The sequence below is a fragment of the Barbus barbus genome (genome assembly GCF_936440315.1).
Source record: "Barbus barbus genome assembly, chromosome: 37".
NCBI lineage: Eukaryota > Metazoa > Chordata > Actinopteri > Cypriniformes > Cyprinidae > Barbus > Barbus barbus.
This window is the reverse complement of record NC_136715.1, coordinates 27815553-27842754: the sequence shown is the minus strand read 5'-3', so window position 1 is coordinate 27842754 and position 27202 is coordinate 27815553. Positions and strand designations below refer to the sequence as shown.

Genomic DNA, 27202 nt, shown 5'->3' with positions numbered 1-27202 from the left:
GCTGCAATTTGGAAAACCTTTAATGCTGCTGAAATGGAGGTCAAGGGGACTATGAAGAGGTGGCAGATCAAAAGGGTGGACTTCAGGAGGCAGACACACTCTGTGAGTTTAAAAGTCCCATCTCTTTAACCTTCCATACACATGACACACGATCATATTTCTATCATTCAAATCCCTTAAAGTATTTTTATGCTGCAGCAATTAGTTTAAGCAGCAACACTTCCCATAATATCTAAAGTACTTGTTAATTTGTAAGAAGAATGTCATCAATGCTTATATTAGTCGCTTATTTACTGTCTCACCCTTATCCCTAGGTTACAGTAATCAGCCGGTATCCAGACCAGACGGTGGACCTGCTCCTGGCAATGACCACAGGGGAAGTCGTGGCCTAATGGTTAGAGAGTCGGACTCGTAATCCAAAGGTTGTGGGTTCGAGTCTCGGGCCGGCAGGGATTGTAGGTGGGGGGAGTGAATGTCCAGCGCTCTCTCCACCCTCAATACCACGACTGAGGTGCCCTTGAGCAAGACACCGAACCCCCAACTGCTCCCCGGGCGCTGCAGCATAAAATGCCCACTGCTCCGGGTGTGTGTTCACAGTGTGTGTGTGTGTGTGTGTGTGTGTGTGTGTGGTTAAATGCAGAGCACGAATTATATTTTTATATTTACAGTAAATATAATTTACTTGTTACTTGTTTTTTTGTGGTTTAAAAAGTGTTAATGTTTATACTGTAGTGCATTTGTTCATTGTTAATATATATTTATATTAAAGTATTTGGTAATTTTATAATAAAAGCCTTTTTAATGTTTTTAAATGGTTGTTTTTGTGTTTCACTGCTGAGTTACATTTAGCAGTTTCTGGGCCACATTTGGCTGGGGACCAAGCCGAGTCTCAGCCCGCCGGGTCTGGCTTAAAGTGTCTGGGCCACATCAATAAATAAGAGTCATTTTACAGGGTGTGGGCCGCATCTGGGCCAGAGGAAATAGTTTGTGTCTGTTTTCAGTGTGTGGGTCAGTTTTGGGCCGGGGTCCCAGACAGAATTGGGCCAGAAGTGACGCAACTTAAGGTTGTGGTCCAGAGGTGGGTCAGACAAATTTTGCTATCTGGGGCTGGACACTTCAGTTTTATTTTTTATTTGTATTATATTATGCCTTAAACAACATATACAGAATAATACAACAGACAATATAAAGCCAGGGAAATAAAGGAGAAAAGAAAAGAAATGCTGGACACTTCATGCACTCAACTATCGCAGCTTTAATTACGTCACGAAGGGGGCGGGGCTATCAGACTGCCATCATTACTGACAAAATAACCTTATATAATTCATACACTACATGGTTGAGCACACAGTGTATAATGTGTCGTTTGGGACGCAGTTATACTGTAATAGACGAGTCCAAACTTGGGCTGTTCAATGTAAACGGAGCTTGCCATTTGACGCGCCGCGGTGACGTCACGCTGTTCTTGTAGCGATAATGATGGCGGATCAACAACTCCTCAAGTTTCTCTGGTGAGTGAAGCTTTATTATTATTCCTCGCAGCGGATCGAGTCCGAGGACAGATGAGTGTTGTTCATGTGAGCTGCACTAGAGAGAGAGTGTAATCGAGTAGAACTAGCTCTGTTCTTTGTGTGGAGTATAGTTAGCTGCGTGTGCTGTTACTAAACTGATTAAACTTAAACACTGCTTACGAACATGCTCTTTGTTTAGTCGGTAAATGGATTTTTTTAATGGTAAATTATGCTATGAAACGAATCAAGGTCTGGTATTAACAGTCAGCGGGATATGTATAATATCTTCTGAATGAAACATTAGTAAACCTCTTCTGTAGTTTAAAGCAGAATCTAGTTGATCACTTCTGTTTGTTTACAGTGTTACCCGGATGTTAAAACACACTTGATCTATTTAGTCCGTCTGTGCTGATTCATTAACGGAATCCGGTTTAATCAGTATTATCTGAGTATCAGCACTCTCTAATGGCTTTATTGTGCTGCTGGATTCTCATCATACTTTCTGATGCAATATGTATAGCCCTCTCTATATGTGATTTCACAGACCTTTTACAATATATCGCATTTTAAAATCTTTCTTTCAAATCCATAAATGTGGGCTCTTTCAGTAGTTTTATTATAGTAAGAGTCTGATTATGTGAGCCATGTAATTGTAAGTTTGAAAGCTGACTTTAGGATGGCATTAAATGCCCAAACAGTATTTTCACACGTAATCTATTGTGTCATGCAAAGACATTTATGTGTTTATATAACATGATATTATATATGCACACACACACACACACACACCTTGTAGAGTAGCTTCAAGAGCTCTTTGACTGTGTGTTTAAATGCAGGCCGGTGATCTCTCTCTTAACCTGCTTTGCTCGTCATATATGCATGAAGCAGAGGGCAATATTAGGGATGTGCATGAGGAACAGCGTGTCACAGACTGGTTTACTGCAGAATAATTGGTGTTTCTCACACTCTAGGTCAGATGTGCAGCGAGTGTCTGTCTCCGAGAGCCGCTCAGACCTGCTGGACAGGTTTCTGATGTCAGAACAATGAAGAGCTGAAAGCCTAACGAGAGCAGATCAGTCAAACCCAGCAGAGTTACACAGTTACTGTCTGAGCGAGAACAGGTGCATATCAGTGGCTCATGCAAAGCACGTCAGTCATGAGCTGGCCAGTCTGGACAAACCCTCTGATCGTGCCATCAGTGACTGAATCACACTTCATATGCAGAACAGTTAGAAAGCGTTCTACTGTAAGGGCTTGTTTCCAGACACGGTTATGCTGCTCCAACACTTACTGACGGGATCTGTCACCATCTGCGCTTCTTAGTGACGAAGAGCTGAATGTTTCATGCAACTACAAACATACAGTTTTTACCCGTCAATGTTGATAGAAAAATTATAATAAATACAAAACATTTATCCTATTTTACAAAAAGTCTGACCTTCTGTCTTTGAAAAAGTCGAAAGCAGAAGTGTGCTGTGAGAAATAGTAATTATCAAAACGTTATCATTTTATTATTATTATGATCTGGAGGCTATTTGGGAGTTGTTCTGAATGAAGGAGGACCCTGTCAGAGTTATTTGTCCTTGACTTATCAGGAGTGTTGTGAGCTGTGATAGACTGCATTACAGCACATTAGACTCAGTCCTGCAGGTGACCTTGTTCATAAACTGTACGCCTGAGTTATTGATGCGAGTCACGTAGTCACATCACAAATACAATACCCACTTGAGAGTTACCGGTACTATATAAGAGTAATGGGAGTAGGAAATGGTGTTTTCTTTTGTAAATCATGTATTATAATCACTTGCCTGCTAAAGATTTGTTTTACTCACCCTCGGCCCATCTGAGATCAGGAAGAGTTTGTTTCTTCATCAGGTTTGTATAAATGTGTCTTAATGCTGGATTAGTTTGATCTTTTGTCTTCTCCAGATGTTAACTGATGGACTGGAGTGGTGTGGATTATTGTGATGTTTTTATCAGCTGTTTGGACTCTCATTCTGACGGCACCCATTCACTGCAGAGCATCCATTGCTGAGACACTGATGCAGAGACACATTTCTACAAACCTGATGAAGAAACACACTCATCCTGATCTGGGATGACCTGAGAGTGAAATAGTCATGTCTGTGTTAAGGGCCATTGTTTTGGTCACGTCCCTGATCTCGGATCAGTATGTTTGTGAGGTCAGCTCAGTTGTATTTGTTCTGTTCTGATGCTAGATTACTGAAGTCTGCTGCTGCCCGCCATGATGGAGCATGTACAAGGGGCCTGGAAAAACATCAGTCATGGGATTGTGTGCAAAAACTCTGTATTTGAAGATTCCTGCATGTCTCCCACCATCATCAAGAACTTCCCGTACCGGAGATTATCCGATGACGGCAGAATCCCAGACTCCAAAACTAGCAGCACAATCCGCGTCTACCTGCCCAACAAACAGCGCACTGTGGTAACAAGAAAATCATCTGTTATTTCAAACACTTTCGGTGAATGATTGACACAATATGAAGAGTGTGATATTACACCGTTGTAAGCGCCTTGATGTAAAGCAGTTTGTTTATACAGGGGTCAAAGACATTTAAATGTCCGCATCAAAAGAAATTTGACAATCATTTTATATACACACAACATATTAATGCATGTAAAGTGTTTACTTTTAAGGTTTCAAATAAGTTTTGGGTGAATAAAATGTCAAAATGTGGGTGAAATAATCTTCCGTTGTCATTCGGTGTAACACTTATATTTATGTAAAAACTGAAACAGCATATTTACTCTTATTAAAATATGCCTATATAAAAGAATAAGTGAGCATACTAAATTTTATTGCATCTTAAATTAGTAAAAAGTTCTTACTGACAAATGGCCAAAATGGGATCGTGGCAAAGCTTAAAAATCTAAAATTACAAGTAAGTAGTGTTTGGGGTAAAACTAATTAGTCTTTTAATATGTCATAAACTGATTGTTGTGGTAAATATGATGAATTATATTTTAGCAGCTGTTTTCTGTAAATCATGGGGAAAAAGTATGATATAATTTTTTGCACAGAAAAAAACTATTTAATTAAACGGGACACTTTCTCGTTTCTAAAAACAACAACAGCAAATCAAAGCTGCATTACACTTATTGTTTGGATGCTTGAAAGCCATTTTTCATCTTTGACCCACAGACTAGTTGATATAGCGCTAAAGATGCGGCCTGAAGATATTCCTTCTATAATCGTGACCTCATCTACACAACTTAACAAAGCTGTTCATGTCTTTTTTCTCAATTTAAGTGATGACATGTTGAAACTGTGTGTTAACAGGTGAATGTGCGCCCGGGTATGACGCTGCGCAACTGCCTCATCAAGGCCCTGAAGGTCCGGGGACTTCAGCCAGAGTGCTGTGCGGTTTTCAAGCTTCATCGAGAACATTCATTGTAAGTTGTGGCCTATGAAAAAAAAGAAGAAGAAAAAAAGCGTGTTGTGATCTTGCAGTCTGAACACTATCTGTGATGTAATTGACAGCAGTGTTTATCGCCTTCTCCTCGCTGTTTGCACACAGCTATCAACATGCAGTGCCAACAAAACACATTATGCATTGAAGCCAAATTAATTTGGTATTTTGACCACTGATGAACAGAAAAAGACTCTTCAATGGGTGAAAATCTACAAAGCTATGTAAAATTATAAAAAACATTGTATTTGGTAGGGATGGATATTGATGTAGACTTCACAGTTCAGTATGATTCCATTTCACAAGATTTAATTTGGGAATATTTGAGTGGCCAAGTGTGAGTCCAGTTTATGAGTGGACTAGTAAACGTTTGTTCCATCGTGCTCTCCATGTAACCTGAGCTTGAGCAGTTTTTCCAGCGAGACTGTAAGAACAGTGCAGTGACCAGAGCAACTCTGATAGATGCAAAGCTGCATCTGCTGTATACGACTCACAGTGAATACTTATGAAAACTATCGTTTTGTGTTTAACAGCTGTAATAATCCAACCCCAGTTGGATGAATCTTGGCCAATTCAATGCTCATTTAATGAAAACACACTATTCTTTCTGTTCAGTAAAAAGTTGCGTATGGATTGGAGCACTGATTCTACCTCGCTGGTCGGAGAGGAGCTGCTGGTTGAAGTCTTAGATCACGTACCCCTGACTACACACAATTTTGTGAGTTCCCATAATGTGTTCACACTGAGCTACTGCTGTCTCTACTGTCTTTACGCTAACAACCGTCCCCTTCACAGGTACGAAAAACGTTTTTGAAGTTGGCCTTTTGTGACATATGTCAGAAGTTTCTTTTGCACGGCTTCAGATGTCAGACGTGCAGCTACAAGTTTCACGAGCACTGCAGCACCAAAGTGCCCACGATGTGTGTGGACTGGAGCAACATCCGACAGCTCCTGTGAGTGTTCATCAACCCATACACACCTGTCTTATCACGCTCGAGAAAGAGACAACTGTACAGGGTCTATACAGGCCTGCTAGCGCACAAACATCAGGATTTTAATGTTAAACATTGTGATTTCTGGGCCTGGAAAAGAAAGGAAATGAACTAAAAATTAAAAAGTCTTAGGAACAGTTGCAGAAATAGTACAGTGCATATGCTTTTCTTGTGAAATTCATTGGTGAAAGCTCAAACGGCGTTGGAACTCGGTTAAGTAGCCATGTGTAAATTGCTGGCTTTGTGTAATGTGGATTTTCATAGCATTTTTACATTGAACAGGCTCCTTCCACTCTGTTGAAAAGAGATAGACATGTAGCTGTAGTTCAGGGGAAGTCTCTTGATACACACAAAGAGTTTTGCATAGAGGCCCTCACGCTGGGAGCTTGGTAGATGTCTATCAATGAAAATCAGGTAATGCATGGTACACAGGTCCATTCTTCTGCTGCTCGTTCTGGTCGGGAATTCATCACAAAGCCCTCCTTCGTTAAAAAAATATACAAACGTAATGTTTTCTAAGATAATATACCAAGGAAAATCCCTCATTAGTCCATCTCAAATGAGATCTTGTGTAGCTGTCATAAAGCAGGGGTCTCATGCAGTCTTTAAGATCATTCGCTGGCCGTGTTTTCCAGGCTGTTCCCGACTCCCGGAGAGAACGGGACTCCATCGTTCCCTCCTCTCTCATCCCGCCGCATGCAGAACTCTAAATTCTCCTTCAGGTACATATTGCCTGTTTCTGTATTGACCTCAAATCTAGTGAACTCTCTTGACAAGTCCTCTGAAAACCAAAGCATGTCGAGACGCCACCTTGTTTTGTTTCTTCCTTGTATTTAGGGATTATGCTTGTAGTTCCTTGTATTAAAGCGTCTCTGGAAATCGTGCATGGTGGTAAAATATTTGACTATATATATCTATAATGGTTAGTTAAAAATGAACAGTCATGTTTTCCCATTTAGTGCTGGAACGATTGGCCTTAGAAAGCTGTGGGCAGGTGAAGAAACTCAAACAAGATTAATAGCAATGCTCTATCAGCAGCATTATCACAGAAAAATAATTTATCCAATAACACACTTCCAGTGGAAGCACACTAGGCCAACAATGAATTAAAACAACCATTAACAACAACATTAAAGTTTTAGGAATATATCCCCTGTACATCATAAGATTTTGCTGGCATGAGACTAATGTGATAAAATCACTTATCTTTGTAAACTTGCATCCAGTTTTTCAACTGCTTAGTTCTTTTTTTTTTTTGAAGATGACGTAAAGCTATTTGGTAACTTTCACATGAAATGATCCTCAGGAACTTGATCTGAAATCAAGATCTAAGCAAAGTTTCTCTTAAGAGCCTTGTCTTTAAATGTGCTAGTGGCATTTGATCTTCTTCAGCCTGTCCTACATTTGCTATACCAGTTGTAACTTTGTCCGCTGTGTTTTCTTAAAGATGTTATTATAGAGCGCAGCTGAGATGGTGTTTGTGTAGGCCAAACTGATGTTAGCCTCATACTGGTTCCTTTGCCAAAAACCCAATAGAACTTTTGCAGAAAATAAGCTCTGCGACCAACACAAGTTTATGATGCTCACCTTAGTTTTTGTGATTTGTTTTTAAACCAAAAGCCCATCGAGTTCAGGACGACGTAGCTGGAAGTGCTAAAATGCAACTCGTTTATGGGCTTTGGCCTACAAAAATACACTCAAACCAAAATTCATTTAGATGCCTTCAACATTTCTCACATTGTATCACAGTTGATTCGCTAAAAAGGTAATAAAATATGAGAAGAACTCAGGAGTTAAACTGTGTCAGAACAAGTTGATAAAGTCAGATAACTTTGATAGAAAGGTATGTATGAATTGGGTTGAATAGCTGTCAGATGTTAAATTTAAGACACAATTAGATAAAACCAATGTAGCTCAACCAATCACCAAGCAATGCTTCATTCTGTTCAGTCTGTGGTGGAAAAACATCACATTAGCAATGAAAGAAAAACACTCAAGCAAAACATGCTCAGGTCAAAGAGAATCATTTTTAGTCCCAAATTTTACTGGTAGTCCACTGTATGAAGAATGTTTGGGTATAATGTCACAGTGTACTTTGTTTTGCTGTCCTCACTTACATAAATGAACTATAGTAAAAATGATATCTGTGTCTGAATAATGTTTGGTTTGACTGTACATCATCCCTGCAGCGGAGTGTTGTGTTGTAAAGACGATGAAAGACTGGCTCTAAACTCTGACTGACGTTCAAACCCTTGTGCAGTCCCTATCACAGATACTCCACGCCAAACGCTCTGAACTACATCAGCCCCGTGCCGTCCGCTGGCGTGTCTCTCAGTCATAAAGTGCTGTCTACATCCACTCCTAACGTGCACATGGTGAGCACGGCCCTGCCGGTCCAGGACACCGCTGCGTATCAGGTGACCGCGCTCGCTCCTAACATCAGCTGGCCTTCTGCTGCTGTGTCTTCTCTGCCATGTGTTAATATAGTACTTCCCTCTGTGTTCACAGGAAGCCCTAGGGCGAGATGAATCAGGTGAGGGGTGTTTCTGACTTCTTCCTCAGGTTTCCTAGCAAAGCTAATAAGGCAGATATGTGTTCTCACACATCCCATCTCACTCCTTCACAGGAAGCCCCACGGAGTGGTCCAAAACCCCGGCTCCGGCGCACAGGGAGAAAGCACCTTCAAACACTCAGGAAAAACGCATTGTAAGCATCACGCCAAAAATCACAAGCCAAATAAAAACCCCCCCAGAAATATAACATCAGAGTAGATTGTTGCTATTCTAGATTAACCCAGTTTCACTATAGCATAATACAAGCATTACATGACACGTCTGTCTGCTTCACTGGACTCTGATGGTGTTTCTGGTCTCCAGCGTCCCAGAGAGAAGAGAGATTCCAGCTATTACTGGGAGATCGAGGCCACCGAGGTGGTTCGGCTCTCCAGGATCGGCTCAGGCTCGTTTGGCACCGTTTATAAAGGGAAGTGGCATGGTAAGATTTCTCTCTCATCATCGTATCGTCATTTTGTGTTGTTAAATAGCATTCAGCTTATGTCTGCTCTCACAAGCCGGGTTTCCATCCAAAGTTGCAAATTTAACTAATTTAGCACCGTTTCCAATTGACGAGTCAAAGAGAACAAAATCATCACTTCCTGATAAACTGGCACTATATATCACTAAGAAAACTAGGAGAAGCCACTGAATATAATAATTTTCATGTATAATGAGTTACTTGCATCTCAGAGCGAGCAGACGAAACACAATAAATGCCATCAATCTTTCAGAGGCGGATGCTGCTGTTTGGGAACTATACAGAAATACTTTGATGACAGACTTTGCTCAGGCTTTTCAGAACGACCAAAACAACATTTCAGATGCTGTCTGCTGTTAGTCAAGTTATGCCATCCCATAGTGCAAAGTCACAGGATGTTTTTTGATGTGCATAGAGGAATTTATTCAGTAAATGCGTTTCCATCTTTGCGTAAAAATGTTTTTGCAAATGAAGGGATTTTTATTCGAAAGTTGGCGTTTCCATCTCTCGTTTCTCATGCAATACTTCAAAATGCTCATGAAAACAGGGTGATGCAAACACAGCTACGGTCACGTGAAGGAGTGCGTATAATGGCTATTTTCCAACGGCATCGAACACATCCAGTGACTGTTTTGTAGTTAACTCTATTATTCATTACAAAACAGCTTCATAGAGTTCAAGAAACCTCCTGCAAAGCTACAGTGCTGTTAAAAGATTTAGAAATGCTGTAAAATGAGGATGCTGTCAAAAATAATGTCATAAATAGATTTTCTTTACCAATTAACTTCTATTAACTAAATGAAATCAACATTTGTTGTGAGCATGCTTTGTGTTTAAAGCAGCTTTTGTCCTCGGTGCTCTTGAGCAGAGTTTCTCAGGAGCTTTGCAGGAGGTTTCTTGAAGCAGAGACACAGTTCTTCTGGATTTAGTCTCAGTTTGTTCTGTTTCTTCATGTCATTCCAGACAGACTGATGATGATCAGATCAGATCTCAAACATCTCACTGGATTATTACAATTAATGGCTAAATGAATGTTTCTTACTGACACACTCCAGCAGAAGATACAAATAACTGACTTCAAACCATGTTTAGCTGCTGATATACTAGTGCTCTAATGATTTTGGCCTCCACTGTAGGTCACTGAATTATTAATAAATAAACATTCCTAAATGGTTGTGTCATATCTAAAATATTTGTGGGGTGAATTTCAAGCATAATGAAAGTAAATCACTATATATTGATATATACATGGCATGCAGGGGAAAAAATTAAAGCTATCACGACCACAAATTAAGAATTCATTCCCATGACTTAATTAGTTCCCTTGATTTAGTCAAGTCATGGCCACGTTTTACAATGGTCATAAAAATAATCTGAAATATTGTTAATAGGAAGCAGACAGGCTTAGATAAACAAAAATCCTCCTGATTTAGTGAGTTTAAGTGTTTGTATTTAAAGTTTGTATGTGTTTTCAGGTGATGTTGCTGTGAAGATTTTAAAGGTCACAAACCCCACACCAGAGCAGTTACAGGCCTTTCGCAATGAAGTGGCTGTTCTCAGGTAAAGCAAAGAGGGGAAATGGACATTATTTATAGTGAAACACCCAAAGAGAACCATTGTAATGAGCTTGTCCTGCAGCGCGAGACTCTGTTAAACACTGGCCAACACTTTGTGGTTGTTACAGGAAGACCAGGCACGTCAATATCGTTCTGTTTATGGGATACATGACCAAGGCAAACTTGGCCATTGTGACGCAGTGGTGTGAAGGAAGCAGCCTCTACAAACATCTGCATGTGCAGGAGACCAACTTCCAGATGTTCCAGCTGATGGACATCGCCAGACAGACGGCGCAGGGCATGGAGTGAGTGTTTAGACAGACTCCAGTTGATTTCTAGTTAATTGAGCTCCTGATCAAGGTTTCTGGGATCGCACCTGAAAGCCCGGCTGACTGCCCCTGATCTAAACCAGTCTTCTGCAGCCCTAAACACTGTTATTTACTGAATGCAAATTATAACATGAAACTAGCCAAATGCTCTTGTCTGATCTGGACAGGAAAATGAACAGGAGTATCAGCTTACCTCAACGGTGCGTCGTGTTGAAGGCTGTGCATCGACTGAATTATCAGTATTTGGTGTAAATAATAAATTGACAGAAGACCATGAAGTTAGATGCCAACACAGACTAAACGTCTGACATAATCCTCGAAAACCATGAACAAAACGGCGCAAAGTAAATGAAAATGCAACCCAGATCACACCAGCTAAAACCACGTATTGCAATGAAAATATACACTAGCATTCAGAAGTTTGGGGTCAAAAAGATTAGTTTTTTTTAAAGAAATAAATTAATAATATCCACTATCCAGCAAGGGACTCATTAAATTTATCAAAAGTGACTTTTATAAAGACACCTTCCAAATAAATAGATATTTTATTATTTTATATCCTCTATCTATCTAATTTTTTGGACTGAAGGATGTCTGAAGGACGTGTGAAGACTGGAGTAAAATTCAACTTTGATCAGCAATAAATGACAGTTTATCATAGGGTCACATAGAAAAGAAAACGGCTATTTCACAATTTTTACTGTATTTGTAATCAAATAAATGCATCCCCGGCGAGCAGAGGTGCATTGATGCAGTCGATCCGCTCCGCTTCGTGACTGTTCAAGCTTCTCTGGGCTGTTTCTGGGCCTGTGGTGGTGAAGACTGCAGAGCACAGCATTCTCTCAGTGTTTGACAGCAGACTATATTTTCAGTAACAGATTTGCATTTTGAGAGCATGATACCATCAGCTATTTATAGAATTGGGACCAGCTTTTAAATAGTACAGCATGGGGGGGCTGTTTATATGTAAACTCAAAGGTGGTTTTGTCAGTTAACCAGTCAGTTCTGCCGGTTTGATGATGATGACAGATATATAGAGAAAAAACCTCCAGGAATATAGAAGTAAAATGATTTCTAGTAACTCTTCATGTCCTTTGTCTTCTAGTTACCTACATGCAAAGAATATCATCCATCGAGACATGAAGTCAAACAGTATCTTTTACTTATGTTACATCCTCTTATTTCTGTATTGCGTTGATTAAAGTGGTGAAGCTGCTACAGCTGCCTCTATAGAGAAGGTTGTTTTTGTGCTCATGTGAATATAGTGCTTAAGCTGTCATGAATTGCCTTAACGGAAGCTCAGATATCTTCCTGCATGAAGGGCTGACGGTGAAGATCGGTGATTTTGGTCTGGCCACAGTGAAGGCACGGTGGAGCGGCTCTCATCGGGTGGAGCAGCCGTCCGGATCCATTCTGTGGATGGTGCGCTTGCGGAAGAGTTCAGCCAGAACTGAACATTAGCTGTAAATGTGCTCACCATCTGGTCATCCCAGATATAGATGAGTGTGTTTCTTCATCAGGTTTGTAGAAAAGTGTCTCTGCATCAGTGTCTCAGCAATGGATGCTCTGCAGTGAATGGGTGCCGTCAGAATGAGAGTCCAAACAGCTGATAAAAACATCACAATAATCCACACCACTCCAGTCCATCAGTTAACATCTGGAGAAGACTAAAGCTGAGTGTTTGTCATAAATGTATCATCAAGACATTTTTAGCTTTGGCTAAAATACGAGTACATAATTCATAATAACACTTCCTCCAGCGGACAAGTCCATCCTTGTAATCGCTGCTTGATCTGTGCAGATTTCTCTCCTGATTCAGACCAGAACACTTTTTCTCTGGAGGAAGCGTTATTATGGATTATGGACTCATATTTTAGTTAAAAACATCTTAATGCTGGATTAGTTTCAGCTTTTGTGTTCTCCAGATGTTAACTGATGGACTGGAGTGGTGTGGATTATTGTGATGTTTTTATCAGCTGTTTGGACTCTCATTCTGACGGCACCCATTCACTGCAGAGCATCCATTGCTGAGACACTGATGCAGAGACACATTTCTACAAACCTGATGAAGAAACACACTCATCCTGATCTCTGATGAACTGAGGGTGAAATAGTGTCTTGTGTAATGCTTTCTGAATCTCTCGCTGATGCTGATGTTTTGTCTGTAGGCTCCTGAGGTCATCCGGATGCAGGACAATAATCCGTACAGTTTTCAGTCGGATGTGTACTCGTACGGGATTGTCCTGTATGAGCTGATGACGGGAGAACTGCCTTACTCTATGATCGGAAACAGAGACCAGGTACAATAACACTATCAGTCTGTAGATATCACACGATCAGTGCTTACATTAACTCCTTCACCGCCAGTGTTTTTGCTGATTTTCACTCCAATTTCATAGCCCTAGAATATTTTGTTGTATGAATATCTGAACATGCAATACATCAAAATAAAGATCAGATCCTCTACTTGCCAACAATTTTTTTTTATTCTAGCTTAAAGCACTGTTTTTTTTATCAACTCGAGTGTAGTTAGGTTTTATAAACAAGCAACATTTTGAGCAAAAAGCTGAGAAAATGTTATTTTTGTCAAATACTACATTTGGATCATATTCAGTAATATTATCAAAGCAAAGATGCAGTAGATGTCTTCCATCAGGATCCCAAAGCTTGCACAGGCCTTTACCACTAGATCAACATTTCACTCGTTAACATAGGTTTTCATTTATATGCAGTTAGTGTTGATGATCACATTGTTTTTCATATGCATATGCTTCCATATGAGATCGCTGGTTTCTGTGTCTTCCTCGCCTGTGTTTTTGATCGAGTTATTTTTTTATTGATTACCTGTTACATATTACTCCCACAACAGCAATAATTACTATTAGTTCAATTAAAATCACAAACTTGAGTTTGAAAATCTTGATGTAATGTTTAATGCTATTCATGTTGTCAATAACAACAAATGGAATATATTTTCTTTTGTTATATCAATATGGTACAAGATTGTTATTTAAATCAATGTGATAAATGATTTAGGTTAAAAGTAATCTAAAAGTATTCTGATTTGAAAAAATGTGTAATGTAAGGGATTACGTTACTAACTACAGTTTCTGGCATGTAATTTGTAATCAGTAACATTAGAATTTGTAAGTAATCTACTCAGATCTGCACATGATCATTACACCATAATCCACCTGTTTACCATGCATAAAATATTACACATTTGACTCTTAGATGCCTGCTAGAACCATATTTTAAGATTTTATTTTTGACAATATAATTAGAAATAGGAGTTAAGGTTGTTAGGAAGAATGTTAAGGTTTTGTGCATTGTGACATTGTTTTTATGATAATGAAGTTCATTTGAAACATTCTTCCTCAAATAGTGAAGTAGATCCTAATAGAATGGACTTGATCATTTAGTGTTTTATCTTTCAGTTCTGAGCTCAAATATGATGTGTTTCTGTGCTGGTGTAGGCTGGGCATGAGGCAGTGTGTTTAGCTCCGTGCGTGATCATAATGTGTTCACCGCAGCGTGACTCTGAAATGTTTGGCAGTGATCTCGAGCGCTCCGGCCCTCAGGAGCCCTGCTGCTAAATTTAGGTGCCCAAAGGCTAAAGGTCCATTTGAAGGCACACTCGCTGCTTGTGTAGCCTGTAACGCTGCTTTGTTGTTTAGTTGAGGAGCCCAAACGAAAGCCATTATTATCGTTTTCCCCCCAGTTTTTTTTGGGTGAAATAGTTACAAAGTTACTCAAAGTATTACAATCCGGCATGAAATCTGTCTTGCATTATTGGTAGCAGCTGATTTGTTTATGAGAGGTGTGCTATCAGACTCCCAGAGACCCGAGCCGTATCACAGACACTGACTTCTGCTCTGACAAGCCTTCACAGAAACTAGTTCCTGTTTTAGTTGTGAGGAAAGTAAGCTGTTCCCTTTCGCATCGCATGCAGATCATCTTTATGGTGGGCAGAGGCTATCTGACCCCTGACCTCAGTAAACTCTACAAGAGCTGTCCCAAAGCCATGAAGAGACTCGTCGCCGACTGCATCCAGAAGTCCAAAGACGAGCGGCCGCTGTTTCCACAGGTGAGCTTCACTACAGGTGTAAACACGGACCGGCTTTACTCTAGCACAATCATTGCACGCTGTATGTAGTGTTTCTGTTCTTAAAAAATTATTTCAAATTTGTACACCGCTGTTCATGTCCCAAGTGTGAAATGTGTAGTATTTGCCCAAAACTGATAGAAAATATCAATCTTTTGGATCACAAAACAGCTCAAATATAATGACCTAGGCATTTTGTGTTTATTGTTGTAGTCTGATCCTCAATCAGTTATTAATGTGTCACAAAGCAGAAATAAATGATTGTTCTGCATGTCAGTTATCTGAACGAAATTAAATGATTCCTATCAGTATGATATGGCAATATCAGTTGATCTGATATCTTAAATGTAAATACATTTTTCCCCCCACATTTTAGTATAATTAAATGTCTTAACTGTACAGTGTCACAATGCAAAAAAAGCCAATGCAAAAAAACCTTAATGTCCTAAAATAGGCTTAATTGTTTTATTAATATAATTTTTTGATTGAGTTTGACCCAATATTGGGTCTGCACTGTTAAAACTGTTTAGTTTTTTTTTAAGTTGCAAGATTATTAGAGTATGATTTACGATGAAATACTATTTTAGTCTTTCTGCTTCAAAATGTCATGTTTTCTTTGTAATTGGCTGCAGTTTTCTACAAATTTGTGTCAGTCCTACACTGTTTCAGTGCACCTCAAATAACTCGTCCTCCTGTAACGTGTAGATTTATTGTGCGCTTTTAAACACACGGTAGCTGTCTCTGTGCGTGTGGTGCTGTATGACGAGGGTGTCTGACTCTGCTGGTCTCTCTCACAGATCCTGTCCTCGATCGAGCTGCTCCAGCACTCTCTGCCCAAGATAAACCGCAGCGCGTCCGAGCCGTCGCTCCACCGAGCCTCACACACCGAGGACATCAGTGTCTGCACGCTGGCGCTCTCGGCCGCCTTCAAGTGAAGCGCTGTGGTTTCTCTCTCTACATCTGTATCGCAGCGCTCCAGTGGGATCCTTACTCCACGCTTTCTCATCCTCCTCACAATCACGTGCCTGGAAGCAGTGTATTCCCTAAGTGCCAGTGCGCTGAAGGCCGTGGAGTCGCTCGTGGCTTATCCAAACGCCTCCTAGCACTTTACCATCTTGTGTTTTTAGCTGTCTCTTTGACTGTGTGTATGTTACAGGAATCCAAGAAAGAAGAGTGGGTATTAACGTTATTATGAGACTTATTAGGGATTCGTATTTTTTTTTTGGCTTTTAGTGCTTGTCATGGAAGATTAACTTGTAAACTTGACAGATTGTTTATTCATTGTATTTTAATAAAATTAAGTTAAATACACCACACAAGCTCAGTTTTTAAGATTTGTGCTTGACATTTTAACTTTTTAAAGCAGCAGCAGCAATATTATCCAAGATGACAGTGTTCAATGTTTAGAGAGAGAGTTCACCCAAAAATTACAATTTGGTGAACATGTGTTCATCCTCAGGATCATCCGAGATCAGGATGAGTGTGTTTCTTCATCAGGTTTGTATAAATGTGTCTCTGCATCAGTGTCTCAGCAATGGATGCTCTGCAGTGAATGGGTGCCGTCAGAATGAGAGTCCAAACAGCTGATAAAAACATCACAATAATCCACACCACTCCAGTCCATCAGTTAACATCTGGAGAAGACAAAAGATCAAACACATCCAGCATTAAGATGTTTTGAACTTCAAACTGTTGCTTAACACTAAAATACAAATCCATAATCTTGCTTTGTTCTTTTAATACAATTCTGATGTTGGTCTGAATAAATGCTGATGCACTCATGCTAGTGTGATATTGCTTGAATTCAATATTGAGCATCTGATACAGGTTAAACATGACGAACAGATCAGAACTGAGGGCCACAATTGTGCAATTAACATCAAATACAGTATAGACTTTTCCACATTTTACTGCATTAAAGATTTTAAAAAGCAATTCCAAACGGCACTTATCCTGAATATGGTATAAATAATGTTTACTTGTCATGTTAGAGAAACTGTTTAATTAAAATGAACATTGCATAAACAGTAGTTTATGTAATATCTGTACCGCTCCTCATTAAAAGGGATTTTGTTGTCAGTGTTCTTGACTAAAATAATTCAACATCATGATTTGGACATAGCTTGATAGTCAATTAGTTGTGCTAAAAATATACATTACTAACATAGCTGAATGCATAAATGCAATGTTTAAAATGTAATGTTTGAAATAGTGGCACCCAAATAAATCATCTCATTCAATCTTCTCAGTTTTTCATAAACTAGTGTTGATTATTATTAGTAAACTCTGCAACTCAACTCTTTAACAATTTACTGCAAGACTAAACGTCAAATTAAGTATTATTACAAATGTAAATAATTAAATTGGCAATCCAATATTTAATACTTCAGTTTGAATTACTAATAATTGTGTTGATTACATATTAAATGATTTGTGCAGCACTAAGATGCTTTTTGTTTGTTTTCTGTTTATCACTGACTGCATCTGAATTAAATGACATAGAGTCAGTGGTTTACATTTGATTAACATTAAAAATACCACCAAACTATCACCAAACTAGTGCTTCTAAATATCCGTGCAGCCAGAATTCATGACTAATTACTTTTCTCATATTTACACAAATTGTAGATTTGACTGTATTCTTAAATTCAGTGCTTCAAACTAAATTATTTTGACTTTTTCTTTCTGAAAAAATAAATATATATATATATATATATTAGTGATGTTTTATGACAAATACAGAAAGAGTTTCAACTGAGGTGAAGCGCCTCCTTTCACAGATAACTTCACTTTTGAAGAGCATTGTGCAGCATATTAGTGCCTTTCAGAGCTCATTATTAGTCGTGTGTTATTAGCAGGGTTTGAGAGAAAATGTATTTGAGCGATTCCTTCCTCCTGAGACTCAAGTGATTGTTTCAAAATCACAGGCCACTAAAGACTAAAGAGTTTATTACACTCGCTTCAATGTCACTCAACAACACAATTCAGAAAACAGAATATAATAATCCATAATCAGATTGAGGAGTAAACCAGAAGAGTCAATTCAGTACTATGATATCAGCTGAGTCCAAAATGAAGTAACTAGTATCCAGATGCTCCTAAAATATTGATATATTCACTGGCAACAAAATCAGTGTACATTTTAAAGTTAAATTATTCTGTCTAATGCACTGAGTGTTCAAAATTAAGAGCTCCAACACATGATCTAAACCAGGGATGGGCAACTTTGATAGTGACGAGGGCCAGAATTATTTCTCATTTATACCAAGGGGCCAGATTACTAATCCACGTCTACACACCTTTTACATCGTTTTACTGAATCTCCTTTTTACTGAAGGAAATCAAGGTATAATTAATGTAATTTGTTTTTAAACATATTATCAACTATACAACTTGTGCAGTTATGCTAATACAGAAAGGAAACTTTGTTGTCAGTTGACAGCAATATTACCCCAACAAGCCAATGTAAACATCTTAATTGCATCGTCTGTAAATTTGCAACAAACAAATGTACAGAGGTCTTACTTTTTATTAGTGGCCTACAGAACATTCTCAAAACAACCTAAGAGGTAGTTGAAAAGGGCTAATTAAAAAAATAAACAATTACTCCAAATGGTACCATAGTATAACCAGGTATCTGCAGGATTTTTAAAATCAAATTTAAGACCTTTAAAGACCTTAAATTTCAGTCTTTAAACATTTTTTAAGAAAAGGAAAGAGTCAAAAGTATGAATTGTTATATTAATTTAAACAACTTAGTGTCTTAATTTTTTAGATTTTTGTAATACATTAGCTTCTTGTCGATGCACTGGTTCGCATTTAAAAATATGTAGCAAAAACAGCAGAAGGGCTTATTGAAAATGCATAATCGTTCTCTGCCAGCAGGTGTCACTTTCAGAACGGCAGAATAGAGCGGTTTCCCCGGTAAAGGCTGGACACAAAGCAGCAGCGCCTGACTTTGAAACGTGCAGCGCTCATATTTATTCAGTGAAATCACAGCCTTTTGAAGTTTAATTGACATATTAATCTACATAGCAAATTCTTGTCTTTCTGTCCCCAAATTTAAGACCTCTTAAAATTAAGACTTTTCGTACCATTTAAGAGTTTTCATGGCTTTAAATTTAATCAATTAAACCCACAGAAACCCTAAGAACAGGAACCCCCTAAGAACCCACAGTTCAGTGCAAACATTTCTGTCATGCATTTGGCAAAAAAGATTTGTTTACTATGCATTTTACCTTTGAAATTTGATGCAAGTGCAACTCTGGCGTCCCCGTTGTTTGTGAGCAGTGGAGTGATGGCGACTTAAATAAAAATACAGATTTCCAAACAATCTAAACTATATGGGTATCCCCTTGAACTTGGTAAAAGTATAATCTGTTTACCATCTTGACTGGAGAATACTGTTTTCATGGTCAGTTTTTCATTTTTTATTTGCTAAATGTTTACGAGTTAGAGTGCACGCCCTACTGCGCTGTTATTAGTAGGTGAGTGGTTGAAAACTAGTGACCTCTCCTGTTTGGATACTATTAATGCCATAAACTAAAAGCAATCTTTACGTGACTTACTATTCAAATGTTTTAAAATTGATCATCCGAGTCTAATATAATCCAGCGGGCCATATACAGCCCGCGGGCCGCCAGTTGCCCATCCCTGATCTAAGAAAACTTACGTCAGAAAAAAGTCAGTGAATTGACTTTAAAGGGGACTCAACCCTCTTTTTATTTGTGGTATACTGTCTCAGTTACATTCACACTGGTGTGGTGAAGCCAGACAAATAAATAATACTAATACTAGTAGGCCTCCTTCAGTCGTTCTGGACTATGGAAGATGCACCCTGTCATGAGGTTGTGTCAACGCCTCTGGAACAGCAGCGGCTATGGCTAATTTGCCATACAGGATGTCCTTTGGGATACAGCCATCTTCCATTCAGCATACATGGCCAAGCCAGCGCATCCTGCGTTGTCTCAGCAGCGTGTACATGGTGGGGAGACCAGCACGTACAATGACCCAGGTGTTGGGTACTTTATGCTAAGGATTCGGCGAAGGCAGCGCAAGTGAAAGCTGTTCAGCCTTCGTTCTTGGTTGCTGTATGTTGTCCATGTTTCGCTGCTGACAATGCAGGCGTTATAAACTGCCATTTTGGTAGAAGTTGACAGCTTACGGTTCCCCGAGACACGAGTGGTGAGTCGGCCTAGGGTTGTTGCAGCCTTGCCAATACGCTTGTTTATCTCGGTGTCAAGAGACAGATTGTCGCTGATGGTGGACCCAAGATATGTAAACTGGTGGACAACATCAAGGACGTGGTTGTCGAGAGTAATGACAGGAGGAGTATCCACATCTCGACTTAGTACTTTTGTCTTTTGCAGGCTAATAGTCAGTCCAAAGTCGACACATGCTTGGGAAAATCTGTCCATGAGGCGCTGAAGTTGCTGTTAAGAGTGTGAGATCAAAACCAGCCTCCCCAACACACTCGACCTGCTCCAGTTTGCATACCGTCCAAACCGCTCTACGGACGATGCAATTTCCTCCACCCTCCACCTGGCTCTTACCCACCTAGAAAATAAAGACTCCTATGTTAGAATGCTGTTCATTGACTTCAGCTCGGCATTCAACACAATAATCCCACAACAGCTCATAAATAAACTAAACCTGCTGGGCCTTAACAATTCCCTTTGTAACTGGATCCTGGACTTTCTAACTGGAAGACCTCAGTCAGTCCGTGTCGGCAACAACACCTCGAGCACTACAACACTGAGCACAGGTGCCCCACAAGGCTGTGTGCTCAGCCCGCTGCTCTTCACACTGCTGACCCACGACTGCACTGCCAAGTTCAGCTCCAACCACATCATCAAGTTTGCTGATGACACAACAGTGGTAGGTCTCATCAGCAACAACGATGAAACACACTACAGAGAGGAAGTGGCACAGCTGGCTGAATGGTGTGGCACCAACAATCTGTCCCTCAATGTGGAGAAGACAAAGGAGGTTGTGATGAACTTCAGGAGAAACTCCGTTGACCATCCCCCACTGACCATCGACAGCTCGACTGTGGAGAGAGTCAGCAGCACTAAATTCCTGGGGGTGCACATCACAGAGGATCTCGCCTGGACCACCAACACCATGTCACTCTCCAAAAAGGCACAACAGCGCCTATACTTTCTCCGCCGGCTGAAAAGAGCAAGTCTCCCTCCACCCATCCTCACCACATTCTACAGAGGCACCATTGAGAGTGTGCTGACCAGCTGCATCACTGTCTGGTACGGGAACTGCAGTGCTGCTGACCGCAAGACCCTCCAGCGGACAGTGAACACAGCTGCAAAGATCATCGGTGCCCCTCTCCCCTCCATCCTGGACATCTTCCTTACACGATGCTCCAGCAAAACCAACAGCATCGTGAAGGACTCCACCCATCCCTCCCACAGTCTCTTCCAGCTCCTACCATCAGGAAGACGGTACCGGAGCATCAGAGCCCGCTCCGCCAGACTGCTCAACAGCTTTTTCCCCCAGGCTGTGAGAGCCCTGAACTCAAACCACCCCGCCCCCCTCTGAAACCCCATGCAAACCCCTACCTGCTGAAACATGGACCACCCCCCACACCAAACCTTACCACACCAAAGAAAAAAACTGTATGGAACTTTTTTTTGTGCAATTGGAAGTGTGCTACACACAGGTGAGTGGGCCTGTACAAACCAGCTGTAGTAACACACTCTCCTCTATGTGCACTAGACACTTTACACACACTGCTGCGTGAACACAATCAAAAGACTCAGCAATATATGTATGTTTACATGCTCATGCACTACAAATCATCCTGCACTGTTCCCCAACCAGCTGCTGACTCAAAATGTTTCTCCTTGCACATGTACAGTATTTGTGAAGCATTCGTATAGTTTGAAATCCTCTGATCTCTGAAGAGTGCTCTGTTGTCTACAGATGTACAAATCACTTTTGCTCCATTTGTCACAGATATGTGGTGCTGAAGGGAGAAACTGGTCATTTGCAGGTGAAAAACAGCATTAAGACTCGTAGCAGCAGATTCAAGCCGTTGTCGTTGTGTACTTGTGTTTGTGCTAGAAAAAGCATCTGAGGAAAAATATATATATATATGTAAGAAAACATTCTACATGTGTGCAAATCTCATTGCAATAATTCAGATACTGATCTGTGGATGTACAAAATTAATCCGTGACTTCACATTGTTGATGCAGGTGTGTGAATGTGTTTATATCCAGATTCACTGCAGCAATAAGAGCACAACATGTGAGAGTACGAGCTTCTGGATTTGTGATTCGTAGAATAGGATTTGTGTCTCTGCAATGAAGGATCTGAGAAGGTGTAACTATTGTGTTGTGTTTGTGGAGAGAGAAAAACATCTACAAGTTTGCAACTTTTGTCTGTGGCTTCAATTTACTGATACACATGTGTGGCTATTCTCTACAGATTCTGCTGTCACAGACACTCAGCTGTTATGCACCAAATTTACCTTCATAAACCAAATACTAATATTAGGGACATTCTTTGTTATTTTTTTGTGACCATAAAATAATGTTCTGAGAACGTTGCAAGGTGGTTATTTTATACTGAGTGTGTGTGTGTGTGTGTGTGTGTTACCCACATGTTCCCCTCTACGCTCATCTGTTTGCGGGGTTTATCTGCTTCTGCTCGTGTCCCGTCGGCGTATGCATGCATGTAGAAGCACTTTCCTCCAAACGGACACGTTCCTCTTCCCTGATCGAAGTATTTACAGGGCTTCTTACTGTCAATACAGAAACACATTCAAGCAGATGATATACAGAACACACACGTTTGAACCTCAATGTCAAAGAAATCTGTCCTCATTCTGCAAATATGATATACAGGCAAATAAATCAATCAATAAACAGATGGATGGATGAAAACAGTTCCCATCTACTGGTCTGAGCGCAGATCAAAGGCAGACGAAAGGCTGCTAACAAACGGCATTATGGGAAGACACCAAACTTTTAACCTTTAGCCTCATATTATTCTATTAATTTCTGACTGAACAGTGCAGCTTTAGTGAAGACTAAAGCAGAGATGAGGAGAGGAAACCAGAATGCAGAATTTAATCAATCAGAACTGGCCAAAATTATCATCTGAGTCAGTCATCATATCACCAGGTTCTTATTATGGTTATCTCAAACTATAAAAAAAGTTGCATAAACTTTACATTTAAAAAAATACACACACACACACACATATATATGCATTTTTTTATGTAAAGTTTATGCAACTTTTTTTTAATAGTGACTATTAAAATAATAATGACTGTATGTACATACATATATATATGGCCCAGTCATGGCCAAAAATATCTGCATTTTTGGTAAATAGTATAGTATAGTATAACTTTATTGTCCACCTGAGTGGAAAATTGTCTTTGGCTCACTAACACAAGATAACATACAGAGTAAGATAAAATCACAATAACTAGTCACATACACACATACCATAAGATGAAATAAAAAGATACAGTACAAGCCTTACACACTGCTTAATTACAAAGTTGCTGATTTAATGATTCTAATTGCGTTGGGGATGAAAGACCTCTTAAACACATTTTTATTTGCTAGAGGAACTCTATAACGTCTGCCTGACTTCAAGAGCTCAAACTGGCTGAAGAGAGGACGAGAGCCATCTGCAAGAATAACTCTCGCTGCCTTCTTTGTCCTTTCTACATAACGTTGTGTTAACTGATTCTGAGGCCTGCCAATTATTTTATTTGCCGAGGATACAATTCTGGAAAGTTTGTTCTTGAGTCTGCAGTTTAGATGCTCATACCAGACAATGGATTTATACACAAGTTCCAAGATGTGCTTACTAACACCAAGACCACTAAGCTGTCTGAGAAGAAAAAGTCGCTGAGAGCATATTGTACTCTGAATTATCAGCAAAACTCAACTGAGAATCCAAAGCTGATCCAAGATACTTAAAATGTTCCACAATTTCAACTTGTTGACTCTCAAGTGAAATTGGCTCACATATCACGGCTTGGGCATGATAAACTAACAATGAAGCAACTAAATAATGATTTTGAGAGAGATGGGCGAAAATAGTTAAAGAACAACAGTAACGTGGACTGGGAGAGATGAAAAACATGACTGATCACTCCGCTGCCATTACCAGAAGCCCCTCACCAAACCCATCTTGAGTGTTTGCTGCTAAAAAGCTCATTCTTTAGTTTGATCTGACCATAGATGCCAGTCCCATTTGAAGTTCCAGTCGTGTCTGATAACTGAATATGATGGAGTTTGTTTCTGGAAGAGCTAGGAGAATTTTTATTGAAACCCTCCTGAACATGTGGTGATGTAGGTGCTGTTTGACAATTTATTTAAAGATTTCTGACCCCGAAACTATTTTCTGCAATTCTCCAGCTGTGGTACTTGGAGAGTCTTTAGCCACTCAAACTCTCCTCCTCACCGTGCATTAGGACGATATAGACACACGTCCTCTTCCAGGCAGATTCGTAAGATTATCTGTTGATTAGAAATTATTAATTATTGACCTGATGGTGGAAATGGGGATTTTCACTGCTCTAGCTCTTTTCTTAAAGCCACTTCACTAATTTGTGAAGCTCAATTATCTTTTTCTGCACATCAGAAATATATTCTTTTTTTTTTACTCATTGTGATGGATGATTAAGAAAATTTGGCCTTTGTTTTCCCTCCTATTTATATTTCTGTGAAACAGGAAGCCATGGCTGGATAATTTCATGTTCATAATCACCCTGGAGTGCTCAAAATTGTGAATATGAATGGGAATATACTTCAGAGATATTTTACTCATAAGAATTTCTAGGGGTGCCAATAATTGTGTCCAACGTGTATTTAAGAAAAACATTTATTTCATAATAATATTTCTCCCCATTTTAAATTGTTATTATCCAATGAAAGTTTCGATTTTTGTGAATTTTTAAAATAAAAGATCAAAAGGATTAACAATAAGAGGGTGCCGATATTTTTGGCCATGACTGTGTGTTATATATACATATATAAGAACATTTCAGATGGCACTTAGAGACTTTTGCATATATATATATATATATATATATATATATATATATATAAATATAAATATATATATATATATGAAGAGTTCAGATGCAAAAGCCTCTAAGTGCCATCTGAAATGTTCTCTAATCATATTTACCAAGGGTGCAGATATTTTTGGCCATATATATGTGAACTTTCTTTGTGCATTTGCTAGGTGCAGGAGTGTCCGATGGCTTGTTGGTCTAGGGCTGTGATTCTCACTTAGGGTGCGAGAGGTCCTGGGTTCAAACCTCGGATGACCCTGCTTTGGCGATGCTTTTTTTGAGCAGTATGTGTAAATCGAGCGTGGTGAAATGAATGGTCGGGGGGACTGCAGGTTTGTGCAACCTGTGGCTCGTTGGTCTAGGTGTATGATTCTGCCTTAGAGTATGAGAGGTCCCGGGTTCAAATCCCGGATGAGTCTGGCTTTGGAGCCCCTTTTCTTGAGCAGTATCCGTCCATGCTGCCTTTGAGCGGTTGCTTTGAGCGGTTAACTTGGCATGCTGATGCTGAAATAGCTCAGTTGGGAGAGCGTAATCCTGAAGCTTTAAAGCTCCCAGGTTCAGCTGCGGGTCGTGGGTCAACTGCTTTTCTCAGCATTGTCGCCGATCAATTTCATGCTGTAAGTTAGCACTCTAGAACAGTGGTGGACAGTAAGTATTCTTAGTTACTGTACTTCAGCACAGAGATGGGCACACGTACATCAAAAAGTATTTAGTTACAAATTAGAAATATTTGCTCATCAAAGGTATTTAATTTAAAGCACAAAATACTGGTGTGAGAAATGTATTTAATTAAGATACAATAAATTTGTCATTTGAAAACAGAAAAATAAAAACAATATTTACAAGCAATCATTTGAAGTGCAACAGATTGCATATAAAGTAAATATAAAGTGCAATGCTTTATATTTATTATTACTGGAGTTAGATACACATACACTACCATTTAAAAGTTTGGGATCAGAAAGATTGTTAATGTTTTTATAAAGCAGGCTTTTATGCTCGTCAAAGTTGCACTTATTTGATCAAAAATACAGAAAAAAACTAATATTATGAAATCTTAATGCGATTTAAAATAATGGTTTACTATTTTAATGTATTTTTAATATTTAGTGTATTATGTGTAAGGCAGGTTAAAGAGATGGGTCTTTAATCTAGATTTAAACTGACAGAGTGTGTCTGCCTCCTGAACAGTGTTATTTAGATTGTCCCAGAGTTTAATATCTACAATATTTGATAGTATTCTAGGTATTATCAAATGGCCAGAGTTTTGAGATCGCAGCAGACGTGGAGGACTATAATGTGATAAGAGCTCGCTCAAATACTGAGGAGCTAAACCATTCTGGGCTTTATAGGTAATTAGCAAGATCTTAACATGTATACGATGTTTAACAGGGAGCCAGTGCAGTGTTATGACTATTATGGTCACTCTTCCTGCTTCTAGTAAGAACTCTAGCTGCTGCATTTTGGACCAACTGTAGTTTGTTTATTAAACGCACAGAGCAACCACCCAATAAAGCATTACAATAATCTAGACTCAAGGTCATGAATGCATGAATTAATGTTTCTTCAAGGACCTCTCTAATGATCTCTAACCAGGACATTGTCACAGCCATATACGAGCTCTGTTGTACAAGCAAAGTAAGGCTGGCTGGACAGTTGAGATTCAAGCACAGACCTTGTTTCATTGTACAAAGATACTGTTTAAACTAAACTGAGCTAGACAATAACATCTCTGAACTCAATAATGAAATGCCTTTAACTGAAAATTGAGTGTTTAATCTTATTATTATTCATTACTGACACTCTATCCTCCAATCTGATTCTGTTAAGTGCTTTGACACAATCTGTATTGTTAAAAGAGCTATATAAATAAAGCTGACTTGACTTGAGTGTATTTATAAAGAAATATTGAATGATCTAGAAACATAAATGCTATAAACCTGACACATGTATAGTAAAGTGTTATTCTAACGTGCACATTAGTAATATTCATACTTCTCTCTCTCAGTGTAGAGTGAGTTTCATCTGTTTGATGCGGTCGTTTCTCTGTTGTCAGGCTTGCTGGGTTCAGGTCAGTCTGGGTAACTCTGTTGTGATAGTGGAGAACTTCAGAACAGCAGCGAATGAACTACCAAACTGAGCAGAATTATGATATCGTACCGTTTGAAATATAATACACTGGTATTTT

General features: G+C 39.4%; 1 protein-coding gene across 6 annotated transcripts; it reads left to right on the top strand.

Annotated features, from left to right (window-relative positions):
* The first annotated feature begins 1279 nt into the window (after nucleotides 1-1279).
* On the top strand, nucleotides 1280-17212 carry LOC306857135 (RAF proto-oncogene serine/threonine-protein kinase-like). 6 transcript variants are annotated; one of them, XM_079396856.1, is made up of 18 exons: nucleotides 1327-1511; nucleotides 2483-2632; nucleotides 3731-3957; nucleotides 4813-4925; nucleotides 5558-5660; nucleotides 5738-5895; nucleotides 6570-6656; nucleotides 8195-8351; nucleotides 8443-8467; nucleotides 8561-8640; nucleotides 8811-8928; nucleotides 10443-10527; nucleotides 10652-10828; nucleotides 11958-12004; nucleotides 12156-12274; nucleotides 13021-13152; nucleotides 14805-14939; nucleotides 15755-17202. In XM_079396856.1, exons 3-18 carry the CDS (start codon nucleotides 3757-3759, stop codon nucleotides 15890-15892), a joined length of 1875 nt encoding a protein of 624 aa, XP_079252982.1. In that variant the 5' UTR covers nucleotides 1327-1511; nucleotides 2483-2632; nucleotides 3731-3756; the 3' UTR covers nucleotides 15893-17202. The 6 variants fall into 6 exon arrangements, with proteins under 6 accessions (XP_079252984.1, XP_079252981.1, XP_079252982.1 ...); XM_079396857.1 differs by having other exon boundaries at nucleotides 1451-1511; nucleotides 2483-2757; XM_079396855.1 differs by lacking the exon at nucleotides 2483-2632 and having other exon boundaries at nucleotides 1292-1511.
* The last annotated feature ends 9990 nt before the right edge of the window (nucleotides 17213-27202 follow it).